This window comes from Ceratotherium simum, chromosome 33 (assembly GCF_057802395.1).
Source record: "Ceratotherium simum simum isolate JZ-2026a chromosome 33, ASM5780239v1, whole genome shotgun sequence".
NCBI classification, from domain to species: domain Eukaryota; kingdom Metazoa; phylum Chordata; class Mammalia; order Perissodactyla; family Rhinocerotidae; genus Ceratotherium; species Ceratotherium simum.
The window spans coordinates 208,128-222,808 of record NC_141932.1 but is presented as its reverse complement, the minus strand read 5'-3'; the positions used below and the strand labels follow the sequence as shown (position 1 = coordinate 222,808).

The 14,681-nt window shown below is 56.2% G+C and overlaps 2 protein-coding genes across 3 annotated transcripts; both read left to right on the top strand.

The window, feature by feature from the left end:
- The first annotated feature begins 497 nt into the window (after positions 1 to 497).
- Positions 498 to 5,629, top strand: RPS5 (ribosomal protein S5). 2 transcript variants are annotated; one of them, XM_087422034.1, is made up of 6 exons: positions 498 to 621; positions 1,327 to 1,435; positions 4,083 to 4,292; positions 4,445 to 4,573; positions 5,337 to 5,435; positions 5,509 to 5,629. In XM_087422034.1, the coding sequence occupies exons 2-6, from the start codon at positions 1,328 to 1,330 to the stop codon at positions 5,575 to 5,577; spliced, it is 615 nt and encodes a 204-aa protein (XP_087278160.1). In that variant the 5' UTR covers positions 498 to 621; position 1,327; the 3' UTR covers positions 5,578 to 5,629. The 2 variants fall into 2 exon arrangements, with proteins under 2 accessions (XP_087278160.1, XP_014649898.1); XM_014794412.2 differs by having other exon boundaries at positions 514 to 621; positions 1,292 to 1,435.
- A 66-nt stretch (positions 5,630 to 5,695) lies between these two features.
- RNF225 (ring finger protein 225) lies at positions 5,696 to 11,755 on the top strand. Its single transcript, XM_087422029.1, is given in 3 exon segments — positions 5,696 to 5,828; positions 7,099 to 7,549; positions 7,551 to 11,755. Coding segments are annotated over 3 exon segments (999 nt in total). The 5' UTR covers positions 5,696 to 5,785; the 3' UTR covers positions 8,056 to 11,755.
- Positions 11,756 to 14,681: the final 2,926 nt, after the last annotated feature.

The window sequence follows — 14,681 nt, the reverse complement described above, 5'->3', positions numbered from 1 at the left end:
CGTCCCCGGCGCGCAGTGTGGGGGAAGGGGAACCGCGAGTGGTGCCCGCGCATACGCGCAGGGGCCAGGACCGCCGGAGGGTCGTCGTGACCGCCCGACCCGACTCCGCCAGCCCCGGGCCTGCAGCGTGCGCGTGCCTGTGAGGCGGCCAAGACCGGGGCGAGAAATGAGAGGGTGCCGAACCGGCTATCCCCGCTCGAAGACCGCGGCAGGTGGGGCGTGAAGTCAGAGGCTGAACAAAGAGGCGAACAGAAGTTCTACCCTCGTTAGAAATGGCAGCTTCGGCCTCACGTAGATCTCTGCGCTTGTGCAGGGGCCCCCAAGAAGGGCAAGTACTGGATGTCAGACATCCGCCAGGCATGCTTGTGGGGCCGCTTCTGCAGGTGCGCATGCGCAGGGGATTTACGCGGTCCGTCCGTCCCAAGAGGGCGCCTTTACATTCTTGCTGTGGATTCGTCCGTGAATATGCCGTGTCCTTCCGCGCATACGTCACCGCAGCTGACCCGGAAATGTTCGCTCCGGTTAAAAGCGTCGGCCCGCTGGTTGCGGTCTCTTCCTGTCTGTGCCAGGGTGTCGCGTGGTACACGCTGAGCGATAGAGACTCCCTGGCTGTGCGCTCAGGTGAGGCCGCTGTGGGGTCGGGGGTCGGAGGGCGCGTCCAGAATCTTCTGGGGAGCTGGGCGGACCCGGAGCTTGTGGGGCCTCACCTGCTCCTTCGGAAAACGTGCTGAGGAGACGGGTGGGGGCGCAGAGCCGGTTCCTCCTGCCTCGTTGCTGCTCCCCGCCTCCGCAGGCCTCGCGGCGGGACCGGGCATGTGGGTTTGGCCTTGGCAGTTGCACGTTGAGTTGGGAGGTGTCCGTTATTCTTACATGCGTGGTGCTCTGTCTGGTCCGCACACGGCTTTCCCCTGAATAGCAGCCTCTTTGGGATCGGACATGCACCGCACCGTTTGCGTCGATGGGCCGCGGAGTTTGTCCGATGATCCTCGGTGGCAGATGGCGTTTCCATCTTAGGATGAGGAAGCTGAGTCCAAAGCCGTATGCTGACTCAGGGTCGCAGAGCTTCTTATTGACATTTCTGGGGTTTGGACTGAATGAAGGTAATGTCAGAGCGTTTAGCATCACCTGCCCAACCGTGGTCCGAGCAGCAGCTGTTGAGCCTTGGCCCCAGGGATTCTGGGTGACCGACAGATGCTTTTTGTTGACAGCGAAGTGGTTTTTCTAGAGCTCAAAAAGGTGGACCCAGATGTTCTCAGCCTTCCTTGGTTCCTCATAACTTTCCCGTTCACAGGTGGGTGTGCCTGAGCTGACGGTTTCTGTCTCTAGGATGACCGAGTGGGAGACAGCTGCACCTGCAGTCGCAGAGACCCCTGACATCAAGCTGTTTGGGAAGTGGAGCACTGATGATGTACAGATCAATGACATTTCTTTGCAGGTGAGGGGCCCTGGTGGTTGTGCTCTACAGCTGGGGGTGGGGGCCCATGTGGATTTTTTTCTGGGGGGGGGGGTGTCAATTGAAACTCATAGCTATCCCGCTAAGTCAGGAGTTGATGTGACAGGTAAAAGAGACCCCTGGACCCGCACACCCATCACGTTCACTTTTTCTCCTTTCTTGTTGAGAGGTTGTTATAGTTTTTGTAAGGAGAGGGTTCCTTCCTCAGAGGGAGCATCACAGCCCCCCGGTGGTTTTTGTTTTTGTTTTGGTAGTAAAAGACACATAACAAAATCAACTATTGTAACCGTTTTAAAATGTAAGGGTCTAACATAATTCTTTTGCATGTGGAAATCCAGCATCATTTGTTTTTTGTTGTTTTGTGCATTTCATTTAATAGATTTACGCCATAAATGTTTGTAACTTGAATCTGTCTTATGCACTGTAGTCACGCTCCACTTAATGACGGAGACGTGTTCTGAGAAATTTGTCGTTGTGGGAACATCATAGAGTGTGTTTACACAAACCTAGATGGTATAGCTTACTACACACCTGGCCTGTATGGTTCCAGTCTTATGGGACTGCTTCTGTGGTCCATTGTTTACCGGAAAGTCCTTATGCGGCACGTGGCTGTATGTGCATGTATCCCAGCACCATTTGTTGAGAATATTTCCTGCATTGAATGGTCTTGGCACCCTTGTTGAAAATTGTTTGAGTACAGATGTATGGGTTTACTTCTGGATTGTGAATTCTATTCTGTTGGTCTGTATGTCTGTCCTTAGGCCAGTATCACACTGTCTTGGTTACTGTAGCTTTGTAACAGGTTTTGAAATAGGGAATTGGGAGTCCTGCCATTTTATCTTAACCCCATATTGTTTTACACTTGGCCTCATTAGGACTTCTGTGGGCTTATCATTAAAAAAAAATTGTATTTTGTGACTGCTTTGGTAACCAAGACGAGTAAAATTCAGGTTGGATTATATTCATTTTTTTCTGTTCTCATTTTAAAAGGAATTAGAGCAGGGGCCGGCCTGGTGGCGCAAGCGGTTAAGTGCGCGCTCAGCACTGCAGCGGCCCAGGGTTCGCCGGTTTGGATCCCCGGCGCGCACCGACACATTGCTTGGCAAGTCATGCTGTGGCGGCATCCCATATAAAGTGGAGGAAGATGGGCACGGATGTTAGCCCAGGGCCAGTCTTCCTCAGCAAAAAAAAAAAAAAAAAAAAGGAGGATTGGCAGATGTTAGCACAGGGCTGATCTCAGGAAAAAAAAAAGAATTAAAGCGTTTTTTGTTGCTTCTAAATATATCATGGGATTTAGTCACCATATTTACTGGAGAATTTAGCCCTCTCTTTCACTCTGAATGGCTGTAGATCTGTTTTCCTTCCTGGGCTTGTTGTCGGGGGGGACTACCAACTTAAAGGGCTGAGTAGTAAATGTTTTAGTCTTTGCGGGCCACATGTGGCCTGTGTCACGTATGTGTTTGCTTCCTTGCTTTTTTTGGTGTGTGTGTGATATCAGCCCTGTGCTAACATCTGCCGATCCTCTTCTTTTTTGCTGAGGAAGACTGGCCCTGGGCTAACATCTGTGCCCATCTTCCTCCACTTTATATGGGACGCCGCCACAGCATAGCTTGCCAAGCAGTGCGTCGGTGCACGCCCGCGACCCCAACCGGCGAACCCCTGGCCACCGCAGCGCTTCCATGCTTTCTTTATTTGTACAACCCATTAATGTAAAAGCTTTTTTCTCTTTTTCCTGGTGGTCTCTTGGGCTGAAGTCAGTGTGGTACCAGAGTCCTCACTGTGTCTTGAAGGCTGTGCAGGGCTCCGCTGTGGGGCCGGACAATTTGACCAAACCCTTGCAGGACATTTGGTGTTTGCAGTTTTTTCCTGCACAGTAAAGCGCTGCACGAACCCGTCCACTTGCTCTTTGTGCTGATGGTTCTCTGCAGGGCAGACACCAGACTGTGTGCCAGTGTCGGAATCCCCTCTGTTCTTCCCCTATTCTTCCTTACATTCAGACACATCGTTTGTACGTGTTCTCATGTGTGTGGTAGAATGCACTTGGGTACATTTCACTGTGGGACTGTCGGCAGCAGTCCTCTTCATGTACACGTAGTTTCTCCGATTCCAACCCCCCTAACAGTTTGCTGTTTTCTAGACATTTTCTTGGGAAGCGTATGTATAGGTAGGATTGCTGAATGATTCTTTTAAAACACTGGTCCTTTGGGGTGATTTTTCCCCCTCTTTAGGGGAAACTTGACAATGGATACATTTTTGGGATGTCAAAACTGAGAGAGTACTACTGGCATACTGGATGCTGCTGAATAGCCTACAGTGCACAGGACAGCCCCCTGCAACAAAGAGTTATCTGATCTACAGCATCTATGTGAAGTGTTCGAGAAACTCGCTCAGGACAGAACTGGGATCATGGCTGTAATCTTAGTTCATCCCTCCTTCCCATTATAAAGAAAGTGTTCTTCTTAGTGACTCAGTAAAGTCACTTGTTTAGGTTTTATTTTTCGTGGTAGGCAGGGGCTCGCAACTAAGCCCGTGCAGGTGGGTGCAGGCTACCTAGTGGGTGCTTGGTCCCTGGACAAGGCCCATCCTGCTCCTGACTGAGTCCCTCCTTTCCCTCTCCCTGTGGCCTCAGGATTACATCGCAGTGAAGGAGAAATATGCCAAGTACCTGCCCCACAGTGCTGGGCGCTATGCGGCCAAGCGCTTCCGCAAGGCGCAGTGCCCCATTGTGGAGCGCCTCACCAACTCGATGATGATGCACGGCCGGAACAACGGCAAGAAGCTCATGACTGTGCGCATCGTCAAGCATGCCTTTGAGATCATTCACCTGCTCACTGGCGAGGTAGGGCCCTGAAGCTAGGTGGGCATAGTGTCCTTGGTGCACCCCAAAGCCAGTGGCTGCCCCACGGTGTGCTCGTGGGGTCCCCCCAGGTTTAGGGGTGAGAAGGAGGGATGTGGGCCGGGTGTCAGGCTCATGGCCACCCTTTCTCCTAGAACCCTCTGCAGGTCCTGGTGAACGCCATCATCAACAGCGGCCCCCGGGAGGACTCGACCCGCATTGGGCGAGCTGGAACAGTGAGGCGGCAGGCCGTGGATGTGTCCCCACTGCGCCGTGTGAATCAGGTGGGCCTGGGGCTTTTGGCACATGTGGCTGAGCAGGAACAGCCACCAGGTCCTGCTGGAATCCTGCCTGGGGCAGAGGATGGCAAGTGGGAAGGTTTGTCCCTGTCTGCATGTTTTACCTGTAGTGTCATTTCCTCCAGGAAGCCTTCCTGGATTCCCACCCTTCAGGGCAGATTCTAGCTCTGATCTCTCTCCTGGGCCACATTTGGCTGATGTGGTTTCATTTGGGCATATATTTTTACACAGTGTGTGTGTATTTTTTTTTCTTGGACCATTTGAGAATCAATTGCAAACATTCTAACCACTTCCCTCTTAACGCTTCAGTCAGCATCTTCTAAGAACAAGGATGTTCTGTCCCCACTGTCACCCCCCAGGAATTCAACAGCAATTGAATATCCACTGTTCTGTCACTGTCCCAGTGTATGCAGCTGTCCCCAGCATACACTTCACAGCTCTTCATTTTCAATTGAGGGTCCGGACTAATAGCACACATTGCATTGCTTTTCCCTGTCATGGCGGGTCTCAGGTCTGCTGTCATGAGGGTCCCAACTTCAGCCTTTGTGTGTATCTACACTGTTTCTGTGGCCGTCAATATGATCCCAGACTTGGTGGCGTGCCACCTGGGTGGTGCTGTGGGCTCCCACAGTGGCTTTTGTCCGGGGGGCCAGTGGGTGGCAGCATGACAGCCATCATTTGTTGGGGGCCAGGGTACTGGAGCACCACAGCCCTGCCCCCATGCTTAGCTGACCTCTGTGCTCCCTAGGCCATCTGGCTGCTGTGCACAGGCGCCCGGGAGGCTGCCTTCAGGAACATCAAGACCATCGCCGAGTGCCTGGCAGATGAGCTCATCAATGCGGCCAAGGTGGGTGAGGACACTGGGGGTTTCTAGGGGAGGCTGCTCCAACACTCAGAGCTAACTGTCTGCCTCATTGCAGGGCTCCTCCAACTCCTACGCTATCAAGAAGAAGGACGAATTGGAGCGTGTGGCCAAGTCCAACCGTTGATCGCCTGACCACAGCCCCAATAAACCTGTTTGCCCTTTGGGGCGGCCCCAAAGGGCCTGTGCCACTGTCTGTCCTTGTGGGGGTCGGGGGGACGGGATGGCCCGGGTGTCCTGCAGAGCTGCTTGAATTCCTGGCACATCTTTTGGCCGGTGGGGACCTGGATTCACCAGGGAAATACTCAGTAGGAAAGCACCACCGACTCAGAACCATGGTACCTGGGTTCAGGCCTGGCCACCTGGAGTGTCCAGCAGGTATTGGAAATGAGAGGGGTGGGGTGGTCTTGGCAGAGATGTCACTCTGGTTTGAGGGGGGCTTGGTGGGTGCCTGCCATCCTGAGAGGCGTGTACCTGGAAGCAGCCCCAGGGAAAGGAAGCCAAGGCTTGGGGTCTGGGCCACGAGGGTTCCTGATCCCTTGTGGGCTGGCTGGCAGGGGCCAGCCCTTACCGTGTGCTGTGGTGTCTGCCCATGTTCCACCCCCAGGATTTCAGAAGTCCCGCCGTTTTCGTTCTGGCCAGGGCTCAGGCTGCCTCTCCAGCCACTTAGGTTGTGGCTGCAGCCCAGCCCATGCACCCTATGGGGTCACCACCACCCCAGGTTCCTCCACCAGGGGCTCGGAGGTGGAGGGTTCCTGAAGAGGTGTTGGAAGGCAGGTGTGTGTGTGGGGGGGTGTGATCACCCACCTGAGGCGCCTGGACTGTCACTGCTCTGTCAACCTGTGCCACCACCTTCCCACCACCCCCGACATCCGGCCCAGATCAGGCTTGGTGCTCACTAGCCTGGGGGGTGGGGAGGGCAGTCAGACGCGTCTGACGGGAACCTGGGATCGGGAGGGAGTGGCCCCGTTGTAGGCACCCTCCCTGGGGGAGGGGCCCTTAGTATCCAGCTGCTGGAAGGTGGACTGGGGTCAGAACGGCAGGGACGTGCCAGCCAGAGGGAGGAGGTGCCAACAGGTAGGAAGAGGCCAGTGGCTAACTGGGGTCTGCCTTTGCTGGGAGCCTGGATCCCTGTTCTGGGCTTCCGTTCTTGCCCTGTCCATGCCACTGGGCACCTATCCCCAGGGGCTTGGTTGTCTTCCCACTGGTCTGTCCAGCTCTCCCAGGAGGCCCTACCGTTGCTCCTCTCCATGCTATGTCCTCCCCATGCCTAGAGTCCCCTCCCTGGTCCTGGGGTCACTCAGGTCTGACGCCTCCCCCGTCTCTAGCCCAGGATCTGCCTGATTCAACTCTGGTCCGTCCCAGGGTGCGTCCCTGTCTCCAGTCCTCCTTGGAGCGCCTCTCTCCATTTCCCCGCCCCCCCCCCCAGTCCTGATCCTTCTTCTATCCATACCTGGACACCCCCCTTTTCCGCTCCTACTCCAAGTCTCCTCCCCATCCCGTTTCTGCTCCTTGGTTCTCGCCACCCCCTTCTCCCGACACCCCTGCTCTGTGCTGGGTGATCCCCTTCAGAGTCAAACCCCTGACCCTCCCGAGAGACCCGTCCGTTCTTCTGGCACCTTCCCTGCCTGACCACCTCTCCCCGCAGGTCCGGTCCCGATGCCCTGCCCTCGGCCGCCCTGGCTCCGCCGCCCCCGGGCCCCTCAGGGCCCGGGCCCCGGCTCCCCGGGTAGAGGGGAGGACGAGGAGGAGGAGGACGGCAGCCCAGGCTCGGGCCCCATTCTGTCCCCCGCGTCCCCAGTGGAGTGCCTCATCTGCGTGTCGCCCTTCGACGGCGTGTTCAAGCTGCCCAAGCGCCTGGACTGCGGCCACGTCTTCTGCCTCGAGTGCCTGGCTCGCCTGTCTCTCGCCACAGCCGGCGGCGGAGACCCGGTAGCCTGCCCGGTGTGCCGCGCACCCACGCGCCTGGCCCCGCGCGGCGGGCTGCCCGCGCTGCCCACGCAGGCCGGCCTGCTGCCCCGCGCCGCGTGCGCGCCCCTGCCGCGCCAGGGCTCTGTGCGCTTCGACCGCCGCCGCGGGCTCCTCTACGTGCGCGCGCCGCCCGCCCGGGCCGCGCAAGAGTCGCGCCGCGCGCCCACCGCCGCCCCCGCCGCTGCGCCTCGGCCGCCCGCTGTCGCGCCGCCGGACGCTGGCCAGCCCCGCCTGGCTCTTCAACGCGGCCGTGGCGCTGGCTGCGCTGGTGGCCGCGGGCCTCGTCGTTTCTGGCGTCTACATCTTCTTCCTCATCCCGCACGCCGCCTCCTCCGGCCCCGCGCGGCCCCAGCTCGTGGCGCTCGCCCCGGCGCACGGCTTCTCCTGGTTCCCGCCGCGGCCCACGCCCGGGGCGCCCTGGACCCCCGCCTGGACGCCGCTCCCCGCGGGCCCTGACCTGGACGCCGCCCGGCCAGGGGCTGCGGAGAACGCGCTGGAGGCCGAGGGGGGCCCCGAGGACTCACGGTACGAGGGGGCGCAGGCCAGGCCCTCGGACCGCATGTCGGGGGCAGAGGCTGGATCCAGCTGGGACCCGCAGGCACGAGGCGTGAGGAGGGTGTGGTCGCCGCAGTAAACGCATCTGGCTGCAGGCCCTGTCCCCAGGCCTGGGGACCTCGGTGTCGTCCTGGTGGGGTGACCTGCTGGGACCACTCGCCATGATCCCCGTGCAGACCTTAGCAGGGCACATGGCAAGCAGCCATTTCTCCAGAGGGAGGCTTGGCGGGATCATTCCCGGCACCATCACCCTGGGGCAGGGACCCTCTCAAAGAGCAACCCTACCGTCATTCCTACAGGGACCCTCTGGGAGCACCTCGACCCCTGTCCCCGTGGGCATCTGGCTGAGGGTGCACTGACCCCCATCTTTGTAAAGGTCCTGCTGGGAGGTGCTCCTAAACCTGGTGTCCAGGAGGGCCCAATTAGGAGTACCCTTGATCCTCATCCCCCGTGGGAACCCAGCTGGGGAGCCCCCGACCGACTTTGCAGGGCCCTACTAGGAGCAACTCCCAGCCCTGATCCTCACAGGGTCCTCCTGAGTGTCCCCGCCCCGGTCATCATGAGAGCCCGGAGGAGCATCCTCAGCTGGCACCAGGGGCTGAAGGCTCTGATGTGCTCATCCTTTGGGCTCACGGCGGCTGGCTGGGGCCCCATCTTTGGAGGGCAGAGCTGCTGCTATTTTCCTGACCACACCCCCTGACTGGTCCACTGCAGGGCTGATTCCCCCAGGCTGTGGAGTTTGTTTTTCACTCTGCTGCCTGCAGGCTGGGGCTGGGTGTGATCCAGCTGTGTCCATGCTGGTCCTGGGGTGCTGCCCTGCACTTGGCTGGGGCTCGGAGGGGCAGAGGTGGCTTGGCCAGGGCTGAGGAGGGACAGACAGGGCCTGAGCCTCAAAGACTGGCTCCCACCTGAGTGCTGAGTGCCAACTTGCAATGGGAGCCTCGACTTCCCCTTTGGGTCATGGCTTCTGGGGTCCTATTTGCTGTGGGCAGTTGTGGTCACCAAGGCTCAAAGAGGCCAAGGTTGCCATCTGGGTCAGACAGTGTCATGTGATTTGGGGAGTGTTGCTCCTGGACCTCCCTGGCCTGCTGGAGGGATCCTGGCCCCTCTCCCTAGCTGCTAGAGCCCTCATCACTCTCATCTTCATTCATTAATTTCTCACGACAGTTACCTCCTCCAGCGCTCCACCAGCCTCTTGTGGCATCCCTGTTGTTCCCCCAGGTGAAGCTTCAGCCTTCCCTGTAGAGAGCAGCGTTTGGGGAGGGCAGCTCTTGGATTCCTGTCCTCCTGTCAGAAGCCTTCCTGGGTTAGTCATACCGGAGTAGAAAGCAGCCACTCTCTGCACAAACTGAACATGGGCCCCTATCTCCCCCCAGGCCCTGGAGTCCCCTTTGCCTCACTGTGCCCAGGGTTGGGGTGCTGTGTGTTGTGAGTGGGCACCCAGCATTTTCCAGAAAGAAATGGACTTCTATGGGGCCAGAAGCTCCGGTTTGATTTGTTTACATGTGTGTCCTCAGCGCCTGGCACACGGTGGGTGTCAAATAGCTTTCTGGGGAGTGACAGCATTACAGGTGACCAAGAGGCAGCCCGAGAATGCCTGTGGGCAACCTAGGCTCACCCAGCTCCTGGGCACGTGAGTGGAGTTCCTGATGCCAGCTGTTGCTTCCAGGTGGGAAGCTGGAGGAGGAACATCAGGGCATCCAAAGGAGTGTCTTTCCCAACCAGTTCTTGTCCCACACCCGGGTGCTGATGTCACCCACAGGGACTGGGGCGAGTGTGCTGGGTTACTGGGCAGCCACAGCCTAGCCCCACAGGGAGGGAACCTGGTTGGGCAGGAGCAGAGTTGGCAGTCTGTATTAGTTTTCTCTGGTTGCTGCAATAAATTACCACCAACTCACTTCCTAAGAACAACACACATTAATTATCTTCCTGTTCTGCAGGCCAGAAGTTTTGAAATCAGTTTCACCAGGCTAAAGTCGAGGCGTCTGCTGGGCTAGTTCCTTCTGGAGGCTCTAGGAGAGAATTCATTTCCTTAGCTTTTCCAACGTTTAAAGCTGCATTCCGTGGCTCCTTCCTGTCTTCAAAGGCAGCAGTGTAGCATGGTCAAATCTCTTGACTCTCCTGCTTCCCTCTTTCACTTATAAGGACACTTTGATTACACTGAGCCCACCTGGATAATCCAGGATGATCCCAAAGCTCAACATCCTTAGTTTAATCACATCTGCTAAATCCGTTTTGCCACATAAGGTAACAGATTCACAGATTCCAGGGATTAGGATCTGGATATCTCCGGGGGCCATTATTCAGCTTACCATAGGGGTTCAGATATCCCCCTCCTCATCTCTTCTCTCCTCTACTCCAGGCTGGGGGAGAGGGCAGGAGTAGGCCAGGCAGGGATGGGCCCAGTGAGGGAGGTCAGAAAAGGGCCCTCAACTGGCGGTACACAGAAGAGGGAGACAATGCTCTCTGCCTGAGTGTATTCAAGGAAGGCTGCCTGGAGGAAGAGACCTCAAAGCTGTGTCTCTAAGGATGCTCAGGGGAAACAACAGCTGGCATTAAGGCAGGGCTACCTGGGGCAGCAAGGTGGTGGCTGAGGGCAGTGGGCAGGGCTGGCCCCTCCTTCCTTGTCCTAACCAGCTTCCTCCTAGGGGCTACAGGGAAGTATGGCTTCTCCACCCTCCCAGCTGGGAGCCTGAGGCCTCAGTCTCTCCTATAAAGGGAGGCTGATGGCAGAGCCCAGGGGTTGCTGAGCATCCCTGTCTGCTGATTACTACCTCAATGCCTGTCTGCCCACTGTCCCCGAACAAAGGGGCTGCCCAAAACCACCCTGGGCCAGGATCATGGGGAGTCCTCCACACCGTGGCCTGCTAGCCTCTGTGGCCACCCGCCCAGCCCTCCCTCTGGCCACTCCATCCCTGCTGGACTTCCCCCCTCACCTGTCCCAGGCTTCCTCCTCCCCCCAGGCCCTGGTGGCTGTAAACACGGTGTGGGGAGGGGCGGCCTGGTGTGTGTGTGTGTGTGCGCGCGCGCGCGGGCCAGACTTTTGTCCTCTCTTCTGTAAAATGGGCGACAATAAACACTCTACTTGCAGGGAGAATTCATTAATCCACAAGTTATTTATTGAGCGCCTGTCGTGTACCGAGGGATCACTGGGGGCGCCTCGGGTACAAGGAGGGACCTCACATGGCAGACGAGGTCCAGACGGCTGAGCAGAGGAGCCATCATACTGGCCGCACTGCCTCCCCCGCCACGCTCCTGGGGGCCCCAGCTCCCCAAACTTTTCTCGGTCCTCCCTAGCTCTCCTCCCCTCACCCCTGGAGAGGCGCCAGGTGCTCTGTTCTAGGGCATCTGGCCAGCCTCTCGCACTATGGTCAGAGAGGCCCCTGCCCACACCACCCCCGTCCTGGGCCATCGGGCATCCTCTTGTGCGCAGGCCGAGAGAACAAGGGCCACGGGGGGCCTCGCTGGACCCTGGGAGCGGCAGTGTCCAGATTGACAGACGGGAAAACAGGCTGGCGGGCAGCGCCGGGCGTGGATTCGAACCCGGACCAGAGAGCCTTCTGCAAAACCCCTTCTCCCCTCAACTGCACGCCCTGGACAGGCAGTCTCGGTTTTCCCTGGTCCCCGGCCCCGCAGCCGCAGTTCTCCCCTCCTCCTTAGTTCTCAGCTCCATCCTTCGCGCCCTCCTTCCTCGCCATGGCGCACCAGGCAGGGAACCCGAGGAGGAAGCGCGGACCAATCCGAGGCCGCATCGGGCTGGGGGCGGGACTGTCATTGCCATAGCAACTTGGCCCGCCTTCGCGTCGCAGCTCTGTGGGGCTGCGCGCGCATTGTACCCCTGCGCAGAGCCTAGTGGGAGGAGCTGGGAAAGCGCGCCAGAACTGATGGCCAATCGGAAGCCTGAGGCCGCCGTTGCTATGGCGTCCCCGGCACTCCTGGTGGTACAGCTGCGCGCGCATCGTATTCAGGCTGCAGTCTAGGGGAACTGGGAGACGTGCCAGAACTGGTGACCAATCAGGGGCCTGAGGCCGGCGTTGCTATGACGACCACCGGGGATTGGGAGAGCTTCCTGCAACCCCGGCTGCGGGAGGGAGGAGTGAATGGCAAAGGGAAGATCCAGACTCCTCAAATGCCTTGACCTAAGAAAAGGGGCACGTGGTGTCCTGGCGTTTGCTGCGCTTCTGCTGTACGCCAGGTCTGTGCACTGCGCAGTCTCCTCCCGCCCAGGCAGGGCTCACCCGGTGGGGGGCGATGGACGAGGAAGAAGTCATGCCTTAATGCCCCGGTGTAGGGGCTCTGACCAGCTCTCCCTGAGGCTAACACCTTTCTGGACATGAATGCTTCCACTTTAGTGGTGTGGAAAACACCACCTTGGGTATGGGACTTTTCCATAGAATCTTCCAGAAATACACTCGTTTTTATTTTTTTTCCAGTTATTTTATTGAGGTCATAATGGTTTATAACTGTGTAATTTCTGGTGTACATTATTATTTATCAGTTTCTGTATAGACTGCATCGTCCTCACCACCAATAGTCTAATTTTTATCCGTCACCATATATATATTCCCCTTTACCCATTATGCCCACCACTCAACACCCTTCCCCTCTGGTAACCTCTAATCTGTTCCCTTTATCCGTGTGTTTATCTTCCACATATGAGTGAAATCATATGGTGTTTGTCTTTGTCTGGCTTATTTCGCTTAACATCATACCCTCAAGGTCCATCCATGTTGTTGCAAATGGGATGATTTTGTCTTTTTTATGGCTGAGTAGATTCCATTATATATATATATACCACATCTCCTTTATCCATTCATCAGCTGATGGGCAATTGGATTGCTTCCACGTCTTGGCTATTGTGAGTAATGCTGCAATGAACATAGGGGTGCATAAATCTCTTTGAATTGTTGATTTCAAGTTCTTTGGATAAATACCCAGTAGTGGGATAGCTGGATTGTATGATATTTCTATTTTTAAGTTTTTGAGAAATCTCCATACTGTTTTCCATAGTGGCTGCACCAGTTTGCATTCCTACCAGCAGTGTATGAGGGTTCCTTTTTCTCCACATCCTCTCCAACATTTGTTATTTTTTTGTCTTGGTAATTATAGCCATTCTGACAGGTGTAAGGTAGTATCTCATTGTAGTTTTGCTGTTTTTTTTTTTTTTTGCTGAGGAAGATTCGCCTTGAGCTAACATCTGTGCCAGTCTTCCTCTATTTTGTACGTGGGTCACTGCCATAGTGTGGCTGATGAGTGATGTAGGTCCATGCCTGGGATCCAAACCCGTGAACTCAGGCCGCCAAAGTGGAATGCACTGAACTTAACCACTGTGCCGCAGGGCCAGCCCCTATCTCACTGTGGTTTTGATTTGCATTTTCCTAATAATTCGTGATGTTGAACATCTTTTCACATGCCTGTTGGGTGTGTGGACCAACTGGGCTCACTGGGAGTGGGGCCTGAGCTAATACCATAAATCACCGGACCACCGTAGGCCTCCACTTTACCTCCTGGGCCACAGCAGTGTTTTGAGTCCCAAGAGTTAGTGTCAGTTCAGTCCTGAGGGTCTGAGCACATCCTTTTCCCCAGTTCACCGTCACTGTAATAAACAGCTGCAGGTCCCATTGGGAAGGCTTGGAGGCAGATTTATGGTATGTACTTTTGACAACAGTGCAGGGTCCTCTCTCAAGGGGACCTGGCCTCCCCTCCAAGGTGTTTTGGGGCTGTGAATTGACTCAGGTCTGGAAACTGTGTGAGAGGCTCTGACTCTCCACTGTGACAACTAAGTCAGGCTTTTGGCACCAGACGTAGAGCTTTTCTTAGTATGTAGATCATGCACTGCTCAGGTAGGCTGCTCATGTATTTCTTTCCGAGGAACACTGTAATCAGTTAACCGCTGCCAGAGACCTCTCCAGGCTCAGGCATTCTGATTGCCTGATTCCACATTCTGCTCCCTGTTAAGGCAGATGTGCCACCTTGTAATTGGTAGTTAAGTCTGCCACTTGGCCTCTGCTACTCATGAGCCATCCCGAGGAAATCAGAGAGCCCATCTCAATGGCAGCATCTCCTGCAGTCATAGCTTCTTACAAGAGAGAGCAACCACAGGGATTTTCCAGGCTGCAGCTCCCCCTCTCACTAATATATTTCTCAATTACTTTGAAGGGAGTGTCTTCTTCTTCTTCTTTTTTTTGTGTGAGGAAGATCAGCCCTCAGCTAACATCTGATGCCGATCCTCTTTTTGCCGAGGAAGACTGGCCCTGGGCTAACATCCGTGCCCATCTCCCTCTACTTTATATGGGAGACCGCCGCAGCATGGTTTGACAAACGGTGCGTCGGTGCGAGCCCAGGATCCCAACCTGAGAACCCTCAGGCCACCAAAGCGGAGCGCGCACACTTAACTGCTGCGCCACCGGGCCGGCCCCAGGGAGTGTCTTCTGATCTTCTTGTGGAACATAGTCGGGGGATGGTGTTGTCGTTTTTATGGCTGCTGTAACAGATTACCACAAATTTAGCAGCTTGTATAACACAAATATAGTATCTTACAGTTCTATGGGTTAGAAGTCCAGCATGGGTCTCAGCGGGCTAAAATCAAGGTGTTGGTAGGGCTGCCTTCCTTCCTGGGGCTCTAGGGGAGAATCCATTTCCTTGCTCATTTAGGTTTAGAATTCAGTTCCCTGAGGTTGTAGGACTGAGGTCCCCATTTCTTTG

Excerpts from the sequence above, each read along its gene's own strand:
- RPS5 (XM_087422034.1), top strand. The coding sequence starts at position 1,328 with ATGACCGAGTGGGAGACAGCTGCACCTGCAGTCGCAGAGACCCCTGAC. Across the intron at positions 4,293-4,444 it reads TTCACCTGCTCACTGGCGAG|AACCCTCTGCAGGTCCTGGT; the intron begins GTAGGGCCCTGA and ends CCTTTCTCCTAG. Across the intron at positions 4,574-5,336 it reads CACTGCGCCGTGTGAATCAG|GCCATCTGGCTGCTGTGCAC; the intron begins GTGGGCCTGGGG and ends TGTGCTCCCTAG.